Raw genomic sequence first — 24,451 nt, 5'->3', positions numbered from 1 at the left:
TCAAGCTCTACAGTCAGATTTATTTTAAAAATTACAGTATAACCTACTTTATAGTCTCAAGAGGCTTTCAAAGCAGCTTACAAAATATGCTCACAACTGATTCTACACAAGTAGTCACAAATATTTAACTGGAAAAAGGACTACTGCAGTGACCTGAGAAACTGTTTCACCTGAAAGTTAGGATACAGTTAAATTTGTGCATGTGAGAAGTCTGTGCATTTCGCCAAATAACTGTCATAGTCAGTATATGTGCTTGGGAGGCAGAACAGGTTTCAGCTGTGAAACACAAAACAAATTTGCTCCAACAGACAATGTAAAGCAGCCCTTAAGTGCTGCAGCAAAGGTTAGAAGCTGATTTTGGCAGAACTGATTTGTACTGATGGACATTACTTGACCAGAAGCAGCATCTGGCTAGTGGTAAAGAACTCTATAGTTTGTTTTGATTCCCTCCATCAGGAAGATGAATGCTGAGCACAAGCAAGAGACAACCACTCTCTGTGTACCTAAAGCCCTTATAATTACAGGATTGTTGCTGCTTGGTCCTGATGGGCTCCTATAATGCAATTACTGTATGTATCATAGCTTTTACCTTTTATTAAGATACCATATAGGGAAGAGGGTGGCGCTGTGGGTTAAACCACAGAGCCTAAGGCTTGCCGATCATAAGGTTGGCTGACCACATGACCCACATGGCCAGTCAAGCGAGATGAGCGCCGCAACCCCAGAATCGTCTGCGATTGGACTTAACGGTCAGGGGTCCCTTTCCTTTACCTTTTAAGATACCATATGCAAAGTCACTTACATGGGGAACATTAAGATTCTTTGCCCAATTAGACTGCAAGGCTCATACTCAATCTGCAACCATCATAGCCTAGAATGGTAGTGTTCTGTGGGAAAGTTCATGTAAGGACATGTACAATAAATGGGTTAATGTGAAATCCTTGTTCTCCTTCAAAACTGTGTCATGGAGGTGTCCTCACACTTTCTCTACAATATAAGCTCTAACCAATAAATATACACCGCTGCTTAGTGCTAAGCTGTTATAGATGTTACAATGAGAAACCTCTTTTAACAACACAACAGCAATGTATATCAGAATATAACGAAATAACATGAGCTGACTGCAAGAGGAATGCATCTTAACTCAAGATGATCAACAGGAATGCCAAAGTAGTGAAATGAGTCAATTGTCTTTTTTGTCTTTCTAAAAGCAGCAGAACAAAAGCATGTGAGTGATAGTGTGATGTGAAATGAATTGGACTTATTGAATGAATGTGAAAAATCCTGGATACCACTCTTTGTTATAGGACAGGAATAAATTGAAATAGTGAACATCCAAGTTAGACCATAACAGTTTCTATGATTCACTCTGCATGAAGCATGAACAACTTTGGTACACTGATATTCTTCATAGGATCTCAAAGACACAGTAATAAAATGACAAATCATTTATTTTCTTTTGGTACCAGCTGAGCTAAAGGTTAAAGTTTAGCTATCTTCAAAAAGAAGGAATCCTTGGTCATTTTAAGAACTGGTAATTTTTAAAATGTTTTTTTCCAGTATAACTAGGAAACAAGAAGTGCATAAAGAACAAGCTGCATTTTGTCCCAGAGTATCCAAGTTATTTAATAAAAAAATGTTCACCTGGTTCCATTATAAAAAAGCCATTCTCTAAATAAGCTTTGAAGTAAGCTGAATTTACTAGCATTAATATCACTTTTTGGACACAAAATTAATGCTGCTTTTAAAAACATTTAAAACTTTAAAAATAAGCTCATTTTAAGAAAATGCTTTTTAGATAATTTGTCTAGATGCTGAAAATATATCTGACTATGCTTTCAAAATGCTACTAGATGTATTTGGACAACTAATTCAAAGCCATAAAAAGTTCTCAGGTAGCATCCAGGTCAATTACAAATTAGTTATATTTTGAGTATTTCAATAAAACTGGGCCTTTATTTTCACGAAAATAAGTAAAAAGAGCATTCAAGAACAGCAGGAAAACATCCCAGCTTGAGGTAATAAGATTAAGTTGCACCTATAGAACACATGCTCTTGTGCAACACTGCACTATTTTTAAGGCCCCACTCTGGAGGAAAAAAAAATCAGTTGTGCAATTACAATGAGTTACTGCTGCAATCATTGTAATGCAGCTCTCTCTCTAAGTTTGTGCCCTGAATTGCTAGGATTATCACCTCATCCAGACCCAGAGTCAGAAACGTCTTTTGTGGGACTTCATTAGTCTGCCCATGGCAGTTCTAGACAAACTGTCAAAAGCATTCTAAATATTACAACAATACACGTATCTAACATGCAAAAAAGTTTTTAAAGGAATAAAGGAATCCTAATTCAGGCACCACAATTATTGTTATCACTGAAACCATCAATATAAGCACATTATAATGCAAGTTTTTAATAAATTAATTAAAAGGTAAAATAAAAGAATAAGTGTTTCACTGTAATGAGACATGCCAAAAATGCTGTTCCACAGACCAATGTTTTTTTTTAAAAAAAAATCAGTGCGGAAAGATATCCTTAGTAGGTTACCAAACTTTTTTGTTTTGAAAATTCATTTTAATACTCTGTATTATTTATAAACGTTTGAAACAGCTGTGAACAAAAGCTGTGATTATTCAGATTTCTTGTGTTCTTGAGGAAGGGAAAGTACTTTTCTTCTCTGATGTATCATATGAAAATACAGCTGAGGGAAGACTGAAAAACAGAAAAGAATTATGTAAATAAAAGTTAGTATTTTTTAACTTACACACAATTTAATATTATGTATTCAAGGGCTTTCACATGTATGTATATCAGTGCCCCCAAACCCAAACATATAGTTTCTGCTCTCTTTTAATGAAGTGGAGGGAAACCCACCTCCCAAAATACAGGATTGTTTACTTGTAAACCAAGGGACCATGAAGCCATTTCCCTTCTGTCCATTTTTAATTTTTATAATTTTTATTAAAGTTTTCAATCACAAGATTCACAACAAATGCATTGGAAAAAATAAAAATAAAATAAAGATAAAACTTACATTCATTGTACGTTGCATTATTTCTTATATACCTTTCATACTTAATCTTAACGTACAATAGCTAATTAAGCTGTTAAGCTAATTTATTTTTGATAATTTGATAAAAAAAAGAAAATAGACATTAATTTCCAATGTCCAAGAAGTCCAATTTCCAAGAAATCATAGAGTATAAAGAAAGAAAAAAGGAGATAGTTTAGAAAATACAAGTAAGAGATATAGAAAAAAGAAAGAAAAAATGATTAACAGCAAGATTCTTTAAATCCTAGAACACTTCCACCGCTTTCGGCAGAGTAGTTTTGTATTTTACTGTTTCTTTATTCTGTCTCATAATAATATACTATCTTGAATCCATAATAATTAATCTATTTTTCCCCTCTTGTGTTTCTTGTCCTGCAGGGTTATTCCAAACATAGCCATGTTTTATTTCCCAAGCCTATTTTCTTTAAGTAATCGTTTAAGCATTCCCATTGTTTCTTAGTCTTGTCTTTCGTTTTTTGTCGTATTAAGTCTGTTAATTTAGCTAACTCCAGGTATTCATATAGTTTACCCATCCAGTCCCCTTTTGTTGGTATAGTGGGCCCCTTCCAGGTTTTTGCAATTGTTACTCTGGCCACTGTTGACGCGTATAAAAAGATGTTAATTTTTTCATATGGAATGTCATTGCCTAGGATTCCTAATAGGCTTTTTTGGTAAAAGATGTTTTAATTAATTTTTGGGTTTCTTCATGTATCATTTCCCAAAAAAAATTAATTGCAAGATATAATGTATGAAACATTGTACATGACAATGCTCAACTTAATGGCAAGGTGATTTCTGCAAAGTGCTTTGAAAGAGAACGCACACAACATTTTCCCCAAAGCCTAGCATAGAACTATGACACATTTTATTTTACTATAAATGAAAACTATAATTATTGGTGCACCAGTAATAATTAATAAGTATGTAAGTGGTTATTTGAGTAACACTCATTGCTCCACCTTTAGATGCAGTCAGTGTGTCTCTGTTGCTCACCTCTTAGCCAGCTAGCCAATTCTATAATATCCTATTCATTTGTATACCTCTCTATTCTATGCCAGAACTTGGTTAAAACAAAAATGAATATTTTTTTACACAAACACAGAAGCTGAGATAGCTCTGTGAAACAAACAGATGCATTAATTTTCTGCTCGAATGACACTGGATCTTGCTGTGAGAAAATATTGCTTTGGTAAGATACATGCACAGATACAGCAATGTGTCGTTCAATATAATCTTTCATTGAAAGCCCAATAAATTTTACAATTTTCGTTGCTCACTCTATGTACCCAATTATTTTTGCAGTTCTATTTCACAATGTGAAGCTTGTGCGCTCCAGCTGACCTTAGGAACCCGCTAGAATGAAATGCATGAAAGAGAGACTCATCTAAGGGCTTTTGTACGTTTTGCAATGTGTACATTTGTCATGTGGTCATGACAGTTTTTGAGTTTTAATAGGTGATAACTATGATAAAAAATATCTGCACAGGCAAATATGCCAGCATGGGATTAAATGGATTTTTCATTTCTATCACAAAAGTTTAACTTAAAACTAGGCTTCAAAAACTTATTATGCTCTATTCCATGAGAGAGAAAACAAAGCTAAAACCCAAAGTCTTCTTTCAAAACATGAAAAAGAAGATCAGTTGCAACAAATATATATTCTCTTTTGCTTTCATCCCCTAATTTGGCTATAAGAACAGGGAGAGAATAAATAGAAAAAGATGGCTATATGTAAAATAAAGAGAAACAAGAATTCCACAAGTGCCAGAGGGAAATCAGCTGTAGAATTAAAACAGTTCAAAAACTTGTTTTTATTCTATGCCTCAGAGATGCAGGATCTGTGCATTTAAATTTACTGCTATTTTTCACTGTTGAAAAGCCACCTTTTATAATGCTTGCTCATTCTAGAACACTGAAACATGTACAGCTAAAATACGTTTACGGGCATTTAAAACTGCTTTTAGTCTAACAGCTACAGATCTCAAAGGTGGAAGGATTTAGTAACTTAGTGCTATACTTACGTGGAATATAAGATAGCATAGTCAAGACCAGGAATGTATAGTAGTCAAAGGAGAAATTGTATTTGTTAGGTAAAGTAATTGAAAACAAGTCGGATCGTCTGACATAGGGCAGAGCAGCATATATTGTGAGCAATTCTCCTACAACTCCCATTGGATACAGTACTAAGAACAATGTGTACCTAAAACAAACAAAAACACAGATATGCAAAGTTACAGGTAGGTAGCCGTGTTGGATTGCCGTAGTCAAAACAAAATAAAAAAAATTCCTTCCAGTAGCACCTTATTTTATTTTATATTTTTATTGAACAAATTTAACAAACACATTATCAATCAATATAACTAATTACAATCCCCCCTTTTTATACTGTCTCCCACCCTCCAGAGACTTCCCTCAGCTCCGCCTCTGTTTTATTTACACATGTTATTCTCTGCATGTTATAAAGTTGTACATATCATTGCCTTATCTATCCTATGTTCTACTAATAAATTGTGGATGTGTATTCAAAAGCTGCCAAGGAGTCCAGTCCTTTTGTTGTCTTTTTAAATAGTTTGTAAAAAGTTCCCATTCTTCCTTAAAGTCACGGTTGTCCTTCTCTCATAGTTTGTATGTTAACTTTGCCAGTTCCGCATACTGTAGCTCATCAGTTTTTCTTGCCATTGTTCTTTCGTTGGGACTTCCTCATTCTTCCATCCTTGTGCTAATAATACTCTTGCCCTTGTTGTAGCATACATGAATAAGTTATTTGTTTTCCTTGGCAGGTCTTGTCCCAAGATTCCTAACAAAAATGCTTCGGGTTTTTGTTTTTGTTTTTTTGTTTTACAAATATCCTTTTAAACATTTTCCCCCAGTTCATTATACGGTATATCATCTCCCACAGTAGCACCTTAGAGACCAACTATGTTTGTTATTGGTATGAGCTTTCGTGCGCATGCTTCACATGTTCACTCAGAAGTAAGTTCCACTACGTTCAATGAAACTGCATAGTACATGAGACTAGGAGTATGAAAAGGTTGCTAATACAATGCAACATAATATTTTCTATATGACATTAAATATATGAGTGCAAATAACAGGTGCTAGGGGTCATTCATCAAGAATGGGGCCACTGTGAACAGGGAAGGAAATTTAACTATTTCCTCCTGCACTGGAGCCCTGCTACTTTGCACCTGAAGGAAGATCCTACTGGTGCCCATGGAAGCTTTTGTCTCTCATGCCAAATAGTACCTTCATAGAGAGTGATATATATATATATATATCAACTCCGCTTTCTATCTCATAGTTTGCAGTTAGTTTGTTTGGACAGGATTCTTTAAAAATTAAACTAAACTCCTCTAACTTCACTCAAGCTTATTCTAGCTGCTGCACATAGCAGAGATGCAGCACCTGTTCCTCAATATATATATATCCCAACTCCGATCAGCCCCAACCAGTATATCCATTAGTCAGAGATTATGAGATCTATAGCCCAACAACATCTGGAGGGTCTCAGATTCCCCACCCCTGATGTAGCTCAACAGGGCCATCTTAAGCATGCCCGGTGCCCTGGTGCACCGGATACGCCACCCACTGCACTGCGCCACCCAGCCTGCCGTAGGGCCGGCCCTGGGCCAGGGGGCGCTGCCCGACCCCTGTTGCAACGCCCCTGTGTGCGGCGGAGGCGGCCCCAGGCCTGTGCGCCTCCGGAGAGCGGCCTGAAGCCGCTCAACAGCGGAGGTGCGTCTGGGGCAGCCTCAGCCACGCCTCTCAGTGGGCGCAGCGGCGCCCCTGGTGGCTTGGCGCCCCGCACCACCAGGAGCGGGCCTACAGCCGGCCCTGTAGCTCAAAACTATAGATGAGCATTATGCAAACCAGTTCTGTAGTTGTCTCTGATTGTCCAAACTACGGTAATAAAACTTGGAGAATCACTAGCTTTTGTTTAGTTAGGACTTTTAGTCAATAAATATATATTTTCATTGTTGTTGTTGTTTAGTCGTTTAGTCGTGTCTGACTCTTTGTGACCCCATGGACCAGAAATTCAAAATATTCTCTTTTATACAAGAGAATATTAACAATGTGTAGAACATATGCAAATACTTCTGGTCCTGAACCCAAGTCACGCCATTCAAGTTGAAGCTAACTCTTTATTAGCAATAATGCATCTGCATTATCCCTGAAAGGTATTGCCCCATAGATCAGTTGTTGAGACTGAAAGTTACCTCTTAAGTTACCTCTTCTCCACAGCTTTTCCCAAGCAATTAGAGACTACACCTACCTGCAGCCAACCTCTCCTCCACCATTTTCATGACTCTTCTGGTTCTGGGAGAAAAAGGTAGAGGGGAACTTGTTGCAGCAGCAGGAGGAGACACCTATGCCTCTTCATCAGCCAGACTCATCTTTGCCTCTTGGCATCCCTCCTCCACTGCTTTAGCTTCTGCCTCCGATTCTGGACTTCTCTCTGACACAGACTCTCCCAGCTCACTAAGCCCTCCTGCCACTTAGCTTCCGATACCTCCTCCCAGTCTTCTCCCTCTGACCACTCACCATTGTCCCACCACCAATCCCTGGGCTCTGAGCCTTCTTCCCTTGGGACTTCCCCAGCTGGTTCATCCCACCATTCTCTGCATCCAACCAGTTCATGGGACCAAGTTTGTGAACTTGTATTGCATTGGTAACTTCAAGACTTTATTATTGTAATGCACTTTATTTGGTGCTGCCTTTGGATCTTTATTTGGTGCTGCCTTTTGGTCCAGAAGCTGCTACTAGTGCAAAATAGAGTGGCCAGACTGCTCACAGAAGCAGAATACTAGGAACATGTTACTCTGATGTTAAGACAGCTGTACTGATTGCCGATTTGCTAGTGGGCCAGGTTCAATGTTCTTGTGTTAATTCACAAAGTCCTCAATTACTTGATCCCAAAGTACCTTGAAGACCGTCATTTATACTCCACCTCTATCACTGGGATCTTTTGATGGGACACTTCTGATGGTTTCTTATGCCCCTGAGGTTCGGTTGGTCTTCATAAAGGACCAAACCTTTAGTGCAACAGATCCTGTCCTGTAGAACTCCATACCTATAGAGGTTCAGCAGGAGCCACCCCTACCTTCTTTCTGAAAATTGTACTGTTTAGACAGGCCTTCACAATATGAATTCTTGCTTTATTCAACCAGTATTTACAGATTTTACACTGTGTTTCATATATATTGATAGATGGTTTTGTTGTATTTTATATGCTGTAAGACTCCTTGATATATTTTATGAAAATGAAGATATTAATTTTTGAATAAAACTAATATGTCAACATTCTCTTTATTTTCTAGGACTGATATTTCTGTCTTGCAATTATTAGGGAAATATGCCCACTGATGTATAGTTTCTCAGGCTCATAATCATGAAGTGCTTAATGTCCTTACCTGGCCCATTTGATGAAGTAAGGAAGGTGGTTCAATAAGCTGAAGGTATAAAAGGAATAACGGACGATCTCAGTGATTGTCCAGGCAACAACAAAGAGGAGGATGCAGTCTTCATTTTGTACCTATTAAAGAAAAATACAGTTACTGTAAGTTGAAAATAAATTATAAACTTTCTAAAATGTCAAGCTTTTAAATCTACCTTTTCAAACTTTGTAATTCAGGTCCATAGGAAAGCAGAAATATTTATCGGGGGGGGGGGGGAGGGATTATACTCTTCTTTGTAATTTGCCTTCTCCTTTGTAATTTCAAGATTAGAATGCCTGTACATACATATAAATTAAGTGTTGCTCAGAAATGACACAACATAAAAATCTGAGAAAGTTACCTTAAGTTGCTTCATAGTATGGTTACGGAGTATATTTTTAAAACCATTTACCATTGGCTTGCTTTTTAAATAAAAAATAAACAAAGGCATAACAGCTGACCTGAGGTCTAATTTCACCAGAGTTCATGGTGTATACAATGTTTCTGTATGGCGGTATAAATATGACATCATTTGGTAATAGAAAGTAACTAAGTCTTCCCTTAGAAAACCGGGGAAGGGGGGGGGAAGGGGAAGCCCACAAAATATGGTTTTACAATCATGAATGTAAGAAAAAATTTTCTGTTTTGTATTGTTTTTTTCTCTTTTTTTGCCCTTTCTTTTTTTTCTTTTTTCCTATTTCTATTTTTCTCTTTTTTTGGTATGACAATAGATGGTTGGATGGATGGGCTCCTGCGTACTGCCCTGGTTTGCTGGAGCTCCCTGGTGGCAGGGGGGGGGGCTTTGGGGTCAGGGGAGGAGGAGGAGGACAGAAATCCAAGCATAAAATGGACCATCTCTGACTGTTCACATACATGGGATACTTCTGTGGCAGGGGAGGACCCATGTGGGTGGGTAGGAAGGAGGTGGAAAAGGTGTTTATGTATGTACCGTTTTTTTTGTTTTTTTGTATTCTGTAAAATTAATAAAAAGTATGTTTAAAAAAAAAGAAAAAAGAAAGTAACTAAGTCTGAATGCATCATCCCATGCAAACATGACATTACATACTTGTCACACAAAATCATTTCCTAGAAAATCCTATAGCCAACAATTTCCAACTTCAGAATTACACAGTACCCTATGCTTTGCAAGCTTCCTGTATAAGACTCAAGAGAAACAGGGAGGGGGCTGGCTTTGCACCATCCTGGTACTTGCCTGGTCTGCTCTCCCAGCCAGCAAATGCGTGTGCTTTATTATTTATTTATTTATTTATTGACTGTGTTGGCTGTATTAGCATTCCATGAACAGAATACTTTTCACAGTTTGTGCTTCTTGCCAATACAGATTGAGGCACGAATAAAATAAAGTGCACAGGATATGGTATTACGTATATTCTGGTGTATAAGACGACTGGGCGTATAAGACGACCCCCAACTTTCCCAGTTAAAATATAGTTTGGGATATACTCGCCGTATAAGAAATACGACCCGGCGTATAAGACGACCCCCAACTTTTGAGAAGATTTTCCTGGGTTAAAAAGTAGTCTTATACGCAGGAATATACAGTATTTTGACAGTTTTCCTCACTAACCTGTTTTTGATTTCTCAACCATGCTCTAGATTATTTTCCACTTTTCTCTTAATAAGCATGAGAAGCATTCAGATTGATGCTTAGTGAACTTGCCTGAGATTTCAGATATCAAGTAGCAGAAAGGCTACAACATGCAAAGAAATAGCTAACAATTTGACCATTCCAGGAATAAGAGCAAGCACATTCTTCAAACATTACTGAACTGTCCCATGCAATTACTATTAAATATTAGGAACAAAGAATCCAGAAGAATAACATTAAACAGCAAAATTCATGTTTCAGATTCCAGAACACCACTTGATTAGGCTTGATCAGAAATAATGTAAGACTTGTGAGAAAGCAAGCAAAATATTAAGAGTTCCTCATACAAGAACCTTAGAAGCATATGGCTGATTTAACCAAAAAACAACACAGATCATTCATGCATCCACGTATCATCTTACAAAATCCGCAATTGGTGAACTTGTTCAGGGAGCTCGGGTATGTAGGTATTCCTTGTGGGGGGGGGGGAAGCAAAAGTTTTTTTGTTTTTTGTTTTGTTTAATAAGAATGTACCGTAGGTAACACTCATCTCACAAGGAAAGGAATGCTAATATGAACCTGTCAACTAACTCTTCATCTGAGATACTCAGGAACTGATAGGGTACAATACAATTTTGATGTTTTGACTATTTTTATTGCCAAATTACTCAAACTGCTTTCTAACACATTAGAAATAATTTGGATTCTATTTGCACATATAAAATGCTGCATATTGGATGTTTGGAAAGTATGTTCCCCTTCTCTGTCCTACAGTTACACTTCCTTTGAATCAAGTGGGGCTACAACATGCTGCTTTTTTGCAAAAAGCAAACGCCAATCAGGAAAGAGTGGCCTTTAAGTGAGAAGCTGCCAGTTTAACAGTCAGATAGGGATCTGACTCTCAGTGGGAGAGGGACTGTCAGATGGTTCAAAACCTAAACTGTCCACACTGAGTGGAGTTAGCTACACAAGGCAACTCAAGTTTTGATTTTCTGACGGGAAGTTAAATCCTAGAAGGGGCTGGGTGGGTGCTGGTGCTTAGAACTTGATAGCCATTAGGTGAAAAGTCTATCTGATACTTGATTTGTAGGAGACTGCTGCTTAAAAAGTTTCTCTGAAAGGAGTGTTGTGTTTTAAACCAAGCTGTGTGCCTTATGAAACCACCAAGCGCTAAACTTCCCTAAAGTATAATTAAATAAACATACAGTTTTGTTCCAGAAGTGCTGCCTCACTCTGAATCCTTGGATGGGGAAAATGGACACTGGGCAGCTGCCACAAAATTAAAACACCTCACAATTGTGAAATTTTCGAAAGCTACCATAAGCAGTTAATCATAGACCTCTACTGTGAAAACAGGGGGAGTTTTATCTATTAATGCACCCATAATATTGTTCCTATTACCCAGCACCCATATTCACTATTATTTTTAATAGTGTTTTTATATTAGCCATGTAAATAAAATTACAGGAAGTAACAGTCCAGTTAATGAAAGTGTAGAGATTGACATGAAAGTGGGAACTTTTGATGCATTGTCCCTTTCCAAACAATGAATAGTTAAACCAGACCTACATATATGATTTCTAACTCTTAGAAAACTGTGAATCTTGTTTCACGTATACTAAATAGCTATCTGAAAATGGCAAAGACAAGCAACTTAAACCAAGTTTTAAGTCCAAAGTTTTGAAAAGAAGTTCATTAGTTAATTTGTTTTACATGATTTCCATTTCTATTTCCGTTCCCCACTCACCTGCATGCTTCTTTCCACACTACCTTATCTGCAGGGTAGGTGGGAAGATATGACTGCATCAGTGGGCAAGAAGCCACCACAGATGTTACAGATTAAGAGTTCTGGATACACATCTCACAAAAACAGCTGATCCTGAGGTGTCCAGCAAAAGCACACACAGTGGACCCAGTAAAAGGAACAGGAAATATACAAAAGAGTACAAATATTTACTTCTAGGGAAGAAATGGATCTTTTTCTTGCTCTCTTTTAACCTACCTCTTTTACACTATGGGTTACAGCCCATATCATAAAAACTCTTGACATCAACTGCAAAGTAGTCAGCACAACAGAAGAGGGAACAATTCCTGAAAAGAAAGTTTATATTGGTCTATATCCTCAGTTTATTCAATTTATATAAATATTTATATACCATTATTTCATGAAATATATAAAAATGGTTTACAATGAAAGGACATAAAAACATACAGTAAAAATGATATAAGATTAAAATCAGGCAGGCCTGGTAGAATATACCATATTTTTCGCTCCATAAGATGCACCTGACGATAAGAAGCACCTAGTTTTTAGAGGAGGAAAACAAGAAAAACAATATTTTCTAGCGAGCCTTCAACAGCTCAGAAGAAGGAAGGAGGGGGAGAGAGAGAGAGAGAAGGAGGAAGGAGGGAGGGAGGGAGGGATGAGATAGGGAAAGAGAGCGAAAGAAGGCAGGAAAGGGGTGAGAGAAAGAGAGAGGAAGAGAGAGGGAAGGAAGGAGGGTAGGAGGGAGGGAAGATAGAGAGAAGGAAGGAAGGGGTGAGAGAGAAAGAAAGAGAGAGAAGGAAGTAAGGATGGAAGGAAGCTGGGAGGAGGGGCGGAAGGGGCTCCCATCCGACCCTCCTCCCGGCTCGTCTGCTGTTGCGAACGGCAGCGGTAGCAGCGGCCCAAAAGGGCTCTTGTTGGGCCGCTGCTTCCGCCAACCCCCCTCGTAGGGGCAGGCTTGCTTAATCACACTTCAAGTGTCTGTACTGCTCCATTTACCATGGTACCTGAGCACCTAATAGGTTTTCTCATTTATACACCTCAAATTCTTGATGCAAGAAGCGAACAGATTAGAAAGGATTATTTATCAGCAATAAAGAGAGGGGGGCTTTCAGATAAAGGATGAAGAGTACAGAGGCATTGGCAATGACAGGATAGAGCAGAGAATTAGGACAGGGGTCTGCAACCTGCAGCTCCGGAGCCGCATGTGGCTCTTTTACACCTTTGCTGCGGCTCCGGAGTGGGTACGAGGGGAGGAGGCGTCCGAGCCATGCGCCGCCTGAGCCATGCGGCGGCGCCCGCCACGCCCGCCAGACACTCGCGCGGTGCCCACCGCCGCCGGAGCACACAGCTGCGGCGGCGCGCTGTGCGCCTGTGCCCCGCACGGCGCCCGCCGGAGTCCACAACTCCGCTGTGCGTGTGCGCTGTGCAAAAAGGACGCAAGGTGACGTTAGCAGCCCGGGGAGCGTGGTCGGCCCCCTCCCTGCATCAGCCCCTCCCCGCCGCATTTCTTCAGCCAATAGGTTCACGGGGGCGGAGTTATTTATTTTTTTAAATGGGCATGCTTCTTCCAGCCCAGCAGCAGAAAAGGCTTGCGGGCTCGGAGCGCGTGTTTGCTGCTGCTGCTCCTGCCTGCGGCCTGCCTGCGGCCTCCTGCCGGCCTGGTCAGGAGATTGAGGTAGATGTATTAATCAATGGGTTGATTCAATATGAGGAAATTGTATAAGTTCACTTGATGGGAGCAACACACATGAAACCATACAGGTGTCCTAATAAGGGAGTCAGAGTTTTGCCCATTCCCAGTAATCAAGGCAGCCCAAACTCAAAGTTATTTTTATAATGACGAGGATGACATTGGGCCCTCATTATTAATTATTATTTACATCAGGCACTGATTATGATTTATGGTACACTGGGGCCCTGATTAATTTTCTATGGCATTTTGGGGCATTGATTATTGGGCATAGCAAATTTTGCTATGGGGCCCTCTGATTTCTAATTACGTCCCTGTTTTGCGGCTCCCAGTTTATTTTTTTTCTTCGGAAACGGGTCCAAGTGGCTCTTTTTGTCTTAAAGGTTGCAGACCCCTGAATTAGGAGTTATAAGGGACAAAAAGAAACCTTGAAGTGTTTGATATTTTCATTTGTGATGTTCCTACCTGCAGCTTGGGTTCTAAGCATGTTTAAGAGCTCAGGTTTGGGGACTAGCAAGGCCAACGGTGGCTAGCAAGAGCGGCCTGAAACGAGCCCTTCTGGGTCGCTGCTCCCGCGAACCCCCCTTGCAGGGGCGGGGCTTGCTACCCGCTGTTAGCAGAGGCACAGTGCTGGTATCCGTGGCGGCTGCGGAGGGAACACCGGCCCGATTTTAGGCTGATGCTGCCTCCCCCACCCCTCTTCCACTGGCGGTAGCAGCTGCGGAGGGAGCACCGGCCCAATTTCAGACTGATGCTGCCTCCCCCGCCACTGGGAGCCATCCACTCGAGGGATCCTGCTGCCATCCACTGCCTTCGCTCCATAAGACGCATGGACTTTCCCCCTTCCTTTGTGGGAGGGAAAAAGTGTGTCTTATGGAGCAAAAAATACGGTAATAGATTCAGCAGGTGTTTAAAAGTTGCAACAGAAGGCACCTGCTGAATCTCTATCTCTGGTATCCAAAAATGATGCTAAAGGCTCTATTTCAAGTTGTTTTAAAATGAGCCTTACCAACTCAGGGAATAACCAACAACACTCCTGGTGATGATATATTAGTGACTGAGCTGGGATGATATAATAATAATAATAATAATAATAATAATAATAATAATAATAATACCCCACCCATCTGGCTGGGTTTCCCCAGCCACTCTGGGCAGCTTCTAAAAGAAATATTAAAATAAAATAATTTATTAAACACTAAAAGCTTCCCTAAACAGGGCTGCCTTCAGATGTCCTCTAAAAGTCTGGTAGTTGTTTTTCTCTTTGACATCTAGTGGGAGGGCGTTCCACAGGGCAGGCGCCACCACCGAGAAGGCCCTCTGCCTGGTTCCCTGTAACTTGGCTTCTCGCAGCGAGGGAACCACCAGAAGGCCCCCAGCACTGGACCTCAGTGTCCGGGCAGAACGAAGGAGGTGGAGACGCTCCTTCAGGTATACTGGACCGAGGCCGTTTAGGGCTTTAAAGGTCACCACCAACACTTTGAATTGTGCTCGGAAACATACTGGGAGCCAATGTAGGTCTTTCAAGACCAGTGTTATGTGGTCTCGGCGGCTGCTCCTAGTCACCAGTCTAGCTGCCGCATTCTTAATTAATTGTAGTTTCCGGGTCACCTTCAAAGGTAGCCCCACGTAGAGTGCACTGCAGTAGTCCAAGCGGGAGATAACTAGAGCATGCACCACTCTGGCGAGACAGTCTGTGGGCAGGTAGGGTCTCAGCCTGCGTACCATTAAGGTTCAGGTGATCCCTAGTGCTCTAGAAAACTTCATCGTAATCACATGATTGTAAAAAATGATTTTTACAATACAGCATTGTTAACATGCATTCCATAGCTTTAGTGTGAAGGGGCACAGTTCACATATTTTCTTTAGACGTTTCAAGTGCCAGATCTTGTAAAACAATAATTGGGGTATTATTATATTGTAGGTTTTGTAAGGTTCTCACTTTTTGCATTAGCTCATCTTTTTCTTCTGGAAGCCGCCCAGAGTGGCTGGGGGAACCCGGCCAGATGGGCGGGGTATAAATAATAAATTATTATTATTATTATTATACCTGACAAATATGTACCTGACAAATGTCTCTTGGGAAAGATGTCAGATGTCAAAGAGATAAGCAATTACAGTCGTACCTTGGAAGTTGAACAGAATCCATTCTGGAAGTCTGTTCAACTTCCAAAACGTTTGGAAACCAAGGAAGCTCCTGCAGCCAATTAGAAGCCGTGGAAGTCGCTTCAGATGTTCACGTTCCAAAAAAACATTTGCAAACCGGAACACTCATTTCCAGGTTTGTGGCGTTTGGGAGCCAAAACGTTCGAGTCGCAAGGCGTTCATCAACCAAGGTATGATTGTATATGACTTTTTGCAGACATCTGAAGGCAGTCCTGTTTCAGGAAGCTCTTATAGTTAGATGGGTGGGGTACAAGAAACTTGTTGTTACTACTATTATTATCAAGAGTCCTTGGGTCTTAGTCTGACAGCTCTGAGAGCTCGTTCCAGACTATTAACTTCCAGTTTCAGCTCAAGGGACAATATGTTAAACAAGTTAATAATGGAGGTTCTAATGTCCACCTATTTCCTCTATAATTCCATGTACATCCACACATCTTGAATATTTCATCTTCTCCAGATGTTTCTTTAAACTCTGCATTCTTTTTTTTTAAAAAATCTGTTGGTGTTAGCCGCCCTGAGCCCGGTTTTTGACTGGGGAGGGCGGGGTATAAATATTATTATTATTATTATTATTATTATTATTATTATTATTAAAAATAGCTTTCTAATCATTTTGTTGTTGACTGACAAGTATAAAGCTATAGAGGCTGTTGTTTATTCCAGTCAGTAAGTTTCTGTACTGGCGGTTCTTCCCAGTCATTCATTAACTCATATTTCAGCCTTTTTCACTGTGTAGCAAGGTCTTTGTTTATATTTTTTATCTCCTATGCTGGTGCCTAGACTCTCAAAGGCTAAAAGGGAAACACAATTATAGAGGGCCCTGTTTGTTGTAAGGGGAGGAAAGTTGTTGCTTTTTCTTTGGGTCTGAAATAATTCATATGGCTTCCTGCCTTACCTCATTGTGCTGATGCCAGCATACCCCCTCAGGGGACTTAGCAAGACATTCTCATGGTGCTATTGGGGTCAGTGGTGAGCCAAATTATGGAGCTGCGGTCTGAGAGACCCCAAACACTATGTCCATCTTGTGGGCACCCCTTTTTTCTTTTTTGAAAGGGTTAGAAAACCTAAAGGAGAACAAACCTCCTCAGATCTAGTTACAGGTAGGTAGCCGTGTTGGTCTGAGTCGAAGCAAAATAAAAAAATTCATTCAGTAGCACCTTAAAGACCAACTAAGTTGGACCAAACCTCCTCAGAGTTTGTTTCTTTTTAAACATCCGATATTGGGGACAAACAACAGGGATCAGTGATCTCCATCATGGCTTATTTGTGAGATTCCCAGATGTATCTGTCTGCCTACTGTTGGTGCCAAGAACAGAACAAAATAACCTATGGCTTGATCCAGCAAGACAATCCTTGTGTCCTTACAAGAACGGCATTGTTATACATCATTTTTTGCTCAACAACCAAGCCTTGTTTTACGAAGCAGAAATGTCCAAAGATAGTACAGGAACAATGACGAATATAGATGGGTTATACAGAGCACTCTGATATGTAGTAACAGCCTGTATTACTTCCTGAATTTGCAAGTTACTTCAGAGCATAGGTGCCAACTCCCAGATTGAAAAATCCAGGATTGGCTGCGGTGCGGCAGCGGATGTCATGCTGTGGCCATTTTGGAACTTGGCAGAGCAGCACCGGAAGTCGCTTCTACGCATGCTCTGCCCATTTCCAAAATGGTCGCAGCGCCAGAAATCGCTTCTGCACATGTCCAGAGACTCCAGACATGCGCAGGAGCCTCCCCAGGCTGGTAAGAATCTGGGGGATTTACAGGTTTTTTTTAAAAATCCGGGCTGCCAGCGGGAAACGGCTGGAAAAACGGGGGTTTCCCGGGGAATATGGGACACTTGGCAGCTATGCTTCAGAGTCATATTTGACACACTCATTATGCAATTCAAACCTCCCCCACCCTACCCCTGATGCTCTACAGAGTAGTCAGGCAATTGCCATATCATAAGGGAGAAGACAGACTTGTGGCAACATGGAGCTGATACAGTGATTGGGCCCAATGCTTTCATGTGATGGCAGTGAAATAGCTCAGGCTCCAATGGCTCCTGGACTGGCTCAGCCCTGGCACATATTCAGAACACCACATTTAGGGTGCTTCTACTGGGTACTACCAGTGGCTATCCTGTGTTTTGCTCTCCCACCTTCAGCATATTTTACAGGCAGAACAGGGAGGCTGGCAATGACAAGAGGCTATCTTGGCCAGAAAAGCTAAGCAAAGGTACAGCTCTGCTCCTTCCTGTACAGTATAAGTCGGGTTTGGAATCCTCCTTGGAATAGGCATTAGGAAGAAGAAAAAGTATGAAATCAGAAATGTATACCATGCTTTATATTTTTGCTATTTTTTAAAAAAATTTAAAGTGAATAAGCTACATGAATCCAGTAACTTACCTATTGCGCAATGCAGAATCTAGAACAAAAAGAACATATAAAGTCAACAAAAACCAAGACTTTTAATCAGCCAAATATAAGGACTTAAGCATTACACAACTTAAATAGTTTTGAGCAACTAACTACTCAAACAACTGGGAAGAGGAATAATCTCCCAACTATATTAGATCCTCAAACAATTGTCTGTGCTTCCTCTCACTTCCTTAAGACTAAAATGAGATTTGTTTTGGAGAAGAATTAGAGGAACAACTCTAGGAACAAATTTGGAATAAACTACCATTTAGCTTCATCTCAGTTAGAACTCAATAAAATGCTTTAATGACAGCACATCGCTGGTGCATGTGCCCAGCCAGATTGTATAAAATTAATCATAACACATCCAACCTTTGCTAGTGGGAATACAATTTACCTGGTTCTCTAGTACAGTGTTTCTCAACCTTTTTTGGGCCACGGCACACTTGTTCCGTGAAAAAAATCATGCGGCACACCACCATTAAAAAAGTTAAAAAAATTAACTCTGTGCCGCCCTATATTGACTATAATTATGACTGTAAGTCTTAGAAACACTTGCCAATTGCTGTGTTGGTTGCAATCTCCTGTAATAAGGCTTCACAAGCCGCTGATTTCTCTGCCAGCACGTGCTCCTCGCCGAAGAGGCCGCTCACTCCCTGACAGAGTGACAGTTTGGATGCTGGCTGGACAAAAGAGGCTCTTCTCTTTGCACCTATGGAGTCCCTGTGCGATTTTTATGCGTTACAAAATGCATCGTTTCATTTCCACGTGGCTCCGCTCCTCCCGTCGAACCCGGCTGGGCCGTCCCGAGGTTGCGGTGCATGTTGGGATACTGGGGGTTCTGCTGCTTTTTCCTCTCTGGGGGGTCTGGGCTGAGGTTGCGGCTGCAGAGATGGTGAGTAGGGGAGGGGGAGCGCTCGGCGGCTTTCGATTGGGTGCGGAAGACCATGGACAACTAAGTCAAAGGGACACTCGAGGAGGAACCATAGAGATAAAAGAGAGAGCGGAGAGTGGTGGTGGTGCGGGCGGGCGGGGCAGGCAGGCGGGTTATGACAGGAATCGCCGCCATCTTGTGAAGGGCGCGCTCAAACGCAGCCATGCTGAGAAGGTTCTCCGCACATAGGTATGGTAGTTCTGCAAATCGCCCTTCTCGTCGCCGCACGTCGCGGCACACCAGCCAGCGTCTCACGGCACAGTAGTGTGCCGCGGAACAGCGGTTGAGAAACGCTGCTCTAGTACACATGTGGTAGTCTGCTTTTCTTTCGGGAAGTTTTTCAAACAATTAATCAAATGATGGGACAATTGCTACAACCAGAATTACCCGTACTATCTTACTTTACTCCTCGGATTAAGAACATAACCAAGGCTGCACAGAGCCCCCAGCCCCCCCAAGTTACCATGGCCCCACCGGGACCGGAAGCCCCCCCCCTGGCCCAGCGGAGCTCCAAGGCCTGGAGCTTCCTATTCATCTTGGCCCTGGAATCCCTAGCAATCCTACTCCACGCAGCCCCAGATATCAAGTGTGTGGAAATAAAAGGTAAAACCTACAAACTAGAGCTCTTTGCAAATGACCTGATGTTCACAACACCAGACCCCATAAACACAACAACCACCCTAACTAAAGAACTCAACACATTTGCAATGGGGTCGGGCCTACAAGTAAACTTTGCAAAATCTGAGGGAGGCTATGTACTTCAACACTCCTCACCTCTGCCCGCATACCCAAAAGGAATTCACCAACATCACAAATTCAGGTACCTAGGGGTTCAAATAACCAGAAACCTCAACAAACTATGCCTCTACAATTACAAGCCCCTGTGGCGACAAATCAACAGAGACTTGAGGAAATGGAACAACACCAACTTTGCCCTCTCAGACAAAATAGCCATGATCAAAATGATCACCCTCCCAAAACTAACCTATTTATTACAAACCCTCGCAATCTGGATTCCCCCAGCCCAACTCCAGAAAAACTACACTCATTTATTTTCTCACACAAATAGCTAAGAATAAGCCCCAAATACCCACACTTCCCCTCCTCAGAAGGAGGATGGGGAATCCCCAACATAGAATCATATTACATCGCCAACCAAGTACGCCACATAATCCTGTATATTCTATAAGACAAGACAAAACAATGGGTCCACCTGGAGAGAGACACCATTGAAAACATTCCCAAAACAGCATACCCATTTCTCCAAAACAAACAAACAAAACAAAGAAAATCCCCACAGAACTGAACAGGCTCACACAGAAGGGAACATCCCCATCCCCACTAACCCCCCTGGCCTATCATTCACTATTCCAACACGCAGTGCAAAACGTCCAGATGAAAACCTGGCAAGCCAAAGACCTACACTTTCTAAAAGACTTCTACAAAAACAACAAACCCATACCAACCCAAGAAATACAAGACAAACTAAGGAATACCCAAATACCTTGACTAACACACCATCAACTTAACAATTTCACAAAAGGAATATTGATCTGGGGACAGGGAGACTCACACATTCTATACCTATACCATATGGCAGGGGTAGGCAACCTAAGGCCCAGAGACTAGATGCAGCCCAATCGCCTTCTCAATCCAGCCCGCAGACGGTCCGGGAATCAGCATATTTTTACATGAGTAGAATGTGTCCTTTTATTTAAAATGTATCTTTGGGTTATTTGTGGGGCATACACATTTGTTAACCCCCCCCAAAAAAAATTAGAGTCCGGTCCACCACATGGTCTGAGGGACGGTGGACCGCCCCACGGTTGAAAAAGGTTGCTGACCCCTGCCATATGGCATCCTTTTATTGATTTTGGTTCTATCGACTCATGGAACCTTATGGAGAGACATTTGTCTGCCTTTATTGGAATGTCTAAAACCACAACCATCAGCCACTATTTTTCTTTCTTTTCTGTAAAACTACAAAGCTCTCTTGGTGTTATAGTAAGGGGAACAAAGGCACTAGGCAATGGTCTCTAGTGTTGCAAAGTTCACCATTTATGTAAAGTAATTAAACCTATTTTTCAATTAAAATTATGCTATTTAAGAATGGTTTCAGAGGGGCAATCACCAGACAGCAGAACTTCAGAAAAATAAATTAACTTGAAAATAATAGTTTCACTGCATAATGACAAATTCTCTTTGATGCTATTGTTTTCATGTTTCAGATTTCACTTCTGATGTAATTAAGGATACCAATACTTACCAGTGGTCTATCTATCAAAAGGGATAGAATTCAATGCAGGAGCAAGTTAATGAATGAAATGTATAGGAAAAACAAAAAAATATTTCACTGCAATTAGAAGGGCACGTTCCCTGGTACACATACCTCAATCAAACCTCCAGTTTGGAAGAACTTCAAAGGTTTTTCTATTGAATAATAAAGATTGTGGTAGCTACCCTTGGTGAGGTATGCTCTGACTAAACCAACTGCTATAACAAGCCACCTAGAAGAAAAAAGGAGAGATAGCAAAATGCTTTGTTAATGCCTACTGAAAAACAACTTAGGATCTTCTGACTGAAAGCAGGAACTAGTGCCACTCTAGGTTTTTAATGGGCCTTTGGACAAGACACCTTCATTGGACGCCAGTTCCTCAGGGAGTCTATCCCCTCACTATCACTGCTGACAGTTGCTGAGGTTGCTCCTCTTCCTTAGCTTTGCTACACCTTGCAAAGAGACAGTGAACAATCAGGCAGTGGCAGCAACTCCTGTCCCACCTCTGCTGTTTGTTTACTCATCCCCTCTTTTTAAATTATGATATGCCCAGTGACTATGAATCAGATGTTAACGAACTCTGGTTTTAAGAGCAGAAAGGCATTCAGGCAGGTTAGTGCTAAACCTTTGCTATGGCTGTACTTTGCGTCCCTGAAACCTACACCTCATTGTCAATTTTCTCTCAGCTGGGCTGCTGCAGGCTACAGGTAGTGGCGGGCACTCACTTTATGTAGACCTTTGGGTAGACCTACATTTAATGAGTTGGCTGTGCTTTTTCACATCTAGTTACAGTCTAAGAACAGGAGATGAAATTCAAACAATGTAGTAACATTGCATTATCAGAAAAACAAAGTTTTTATTCTCCTCTTTACCAGTACCAAGCAATGGTTAAAAAGAAGCAGTTTATTTCTGGTGTAATTAGATGTACGTAAGTGTAATGATTAAAAATGATAGTGTTAGTTGCAAAATCAAATTAAGCAACCTTTTATGATGGATAGATATCAGAGGATGCTATCTTCAGCATTACTACATATTGTAAAACATTTCTTTTCCAAACTGCATATGTAGTTCTATTAGTTGATGTGCACAGTAAATATGCAGATATGCTTTTCACTGCAGCTTTTAAACAAACCTTTGCACTAAACAAGGGCAAGATATAACCTTGTCTTTCCAGGAGATGGCTATACATTTTGTTTGTACATGTACTCTGTTACTAAAGTAAAGTTGAAACAAAATAAAAATATTCCTTCCAGCAGCACCTTAAAGACCAACTAAGGTGCTGCTGGAAGGAATTTTTTTTTGTTTCGACTACGTCAGACCAACACAGCTATCTACCTGTTTTCAGTTGGTTTGGTCTTCAACACCTCTGCCGGATGTATGTATGTGAGTGGTGGATCTCATGGTGGAGGCAGGGTTTGTGGGTTGCTGTGCGATAGTCTGTCAAATGGAGGGTAATAGATCCCCTTCAGATCCCCCTGAGCCTCAGAGTCCCCCTGTTTTACAGGATCTCGTGGTGGAGGCGGGGTTTGTGGGTGTGGCACGTTGTTGTGGCTAATCCCTGTGACTGTCCCCATGTGTCCCGATCCATGATCTATTCTGTTTGCCCCCCCCCCCGTGACTGGGGTATCTCATGAAGTTTTGAAGGATGGTATTTATTTTTGTCTTGTGGTTATTTGGTGGGGGATTTTGGGGGGGGGGGTAGTGGTGCTAAATTGTAAAGTAAAAACCCCTTGCTGTGCCCCCAAGAGCGTTGCTGTGGGTTATCCCCCCCCCCCGGCCTAGTGCTGCGGCCTGTGATCCATGTGCTTGTCCCCCCCCCCGGGCCTAGTGGGGGCCTGGCACATAGCTGCCAAGTTATCCCTTTTTTAAAGGGATTTTCCCTTATGCTGAATAGGCTTCCTTGCGAGAAAAGGGAAAACTTGGCAGCTATGGCCTGGCAGGGGGCTAATAAAACAAAGGCCATGCTGCGATCCGGGCGCTCACTAATTGGTATTATTCCAATACCAGCCAAGAACGCTACAGAAGACCTGCCTTGTTCTGTCAGAGGCCAAGGTCAGCATTAGGCCAGCCCCATCTTTCCAACTATTTGCTGCAGACGAAGAAATGCTCCTGCTTCTCCTTGAAAGGGAACCCCATTATCTCCCACCCTCGTCACCGTAGGAGAGAAGGGAGCAAACAGCAAACGGGCTGAGGCGGGGGAAGCTTCCGTTAGCCTCTCAGCCGACACACACACACACACACACACACACACACACACACACACACACACACACACGGGGAGCCGGAGGAGAAAGGCGAGGAGGGTCGGCTGGAGGGAAGGAGGCCTTCTCGGTTCCGTTCAGACGAAGGGGAAAGATCCTCTCTCTCTCTGTCACACCCACACCCACCGCACCGGCGCTCGCTCACCCGGCTGTCATGACCACGTTGTAAATGACCAGGTAGGCCGTGGCCAAGGCTCCAGGGCCTTTCCGCCGCCGGGAGCCCGCCTGATGCTGCTGCCCACTGACCCCGTAGCCATTATCCGCTCGACGGCCGCCGCCGCTGCCGCTACCGGATGCCGCCATTGCACTTTCTTTCTCTTCGGCGGCACTCTTTTTTCCCCGAGGGAGCAGGAACGACTGCGGCTTTGTCCCCACCCCCGCGTCTACTTCTACCTGGCAGCCGAAAAAGGCGGCGGCGGAAGAGAGCGGCGAGGAGCGGGGCTGGCCGGGCCTCTCCCTGCGGCTGACGCGCTCCGCCTACTCCGGGGCGGGTTTGGGGCCGCTGTCCCGCCTTCTACCTGGGCAGGGCGAAGCGACGGCATGGCCTGCAGGTCAGAGTCCAGAGCTGCGAGCGCCTGAGACGGGATGTTTTTGTTTTGTCTCTGTGGCGGAGAGCGGGGCTGGGGGCGTGTAGGAAACGAGCAAATGCGGCATAAACCTACCGTGGCATAAATTGTATTGCAATGGCGTGTACTGGTCAGGTTTGTATACCACTTGCATACCACTTGCGTTTGCTTTGCTATTGGGCCAGCTGTCTAAATCCCCAACGCTGTTAACAGAGTTAAGCCTATAAGCAGTTACCGGTATTTACAGGCACAGGTACAGTAGGTAGCCGTGTTGATCTGCCGTAGTCGA

At 42.0% G+C, this 24,451-nt stretch overlaps 1 protein-coding gene across 1 annotated transcript; it reads right to left on the bottom strand.

Annotated features, from left to right (window-relative positions):
- HACD2 (3-hydroxyacyl-CoA dehydratase 2) lies at nucleotides 1–24,077 on the bottom strand. The gene is made up of 7 exons (XM_035129101.3): nucleotides 23,742–24,077; nucleotides 21,450–21,567; nucleotides 18,115–18,133; nucleotides 12,099–12,187; nucleotides 8,464–8,585; nucleotides 5,074–5,252; nucleotides 1–2,712 (listed from the first exon to the last, which is right to left on the bottom strand). Exons 1-7 carry the CDS (start codon nucleotides 23,897–23,899, stop codon nucleotides 2,630–2,632), a joined length of 768 nt encoding a protein of 255 aa, XP_034984992.1. The 5' UTR covers nucleotides 23,900–24,077; the 3' UTR covers nucleotides 1–2,629.
- Nucleotides 24,078–24,451: the final 374 nt, after the last annotated feature.

Source organism: Zootoca vivipara, chromosome 1, assembly GCF_965207765.1.
Source record: "Zootoca vivipara chromosome 1, rZooViv2.hap1.1, whole genome shotgun sequence".
NCBI lineage: Eukaryota > Metazoa > Chordata > Lepidosauria > Squamata > Lacertidae > Zootoca > Zootoca vivipara.
The sequence above is the reverse complement of the archived record's forward strand: the minus strand, read 5'-3'. Positions and strand labels throughout refer to the sequence as shown.

Coding starts and splice junctions, on each gene's coding strand:
- HACD2 (XM_035129101.3), bottom strand. CDS start 23,899: ATGGCGGCATCCGGTAGCGGCAGCGGCGGCGGCCGTCGAGCGGATAAT. Junction 8,586..12,098: donor TAACCCATAGTGTAAAAGAG/GTAGGTTAAAAG, acceptor TTTCTTTAATAG/GTACAAAATGAAGACTGCAT. Junction 2,713..5,073: donor TATGCTATCTTATATTCCAC/GTAAGTATAGCA, acceptor TCTGTTTTTCAG/TCTTCCCTCAGCTGTATTTT.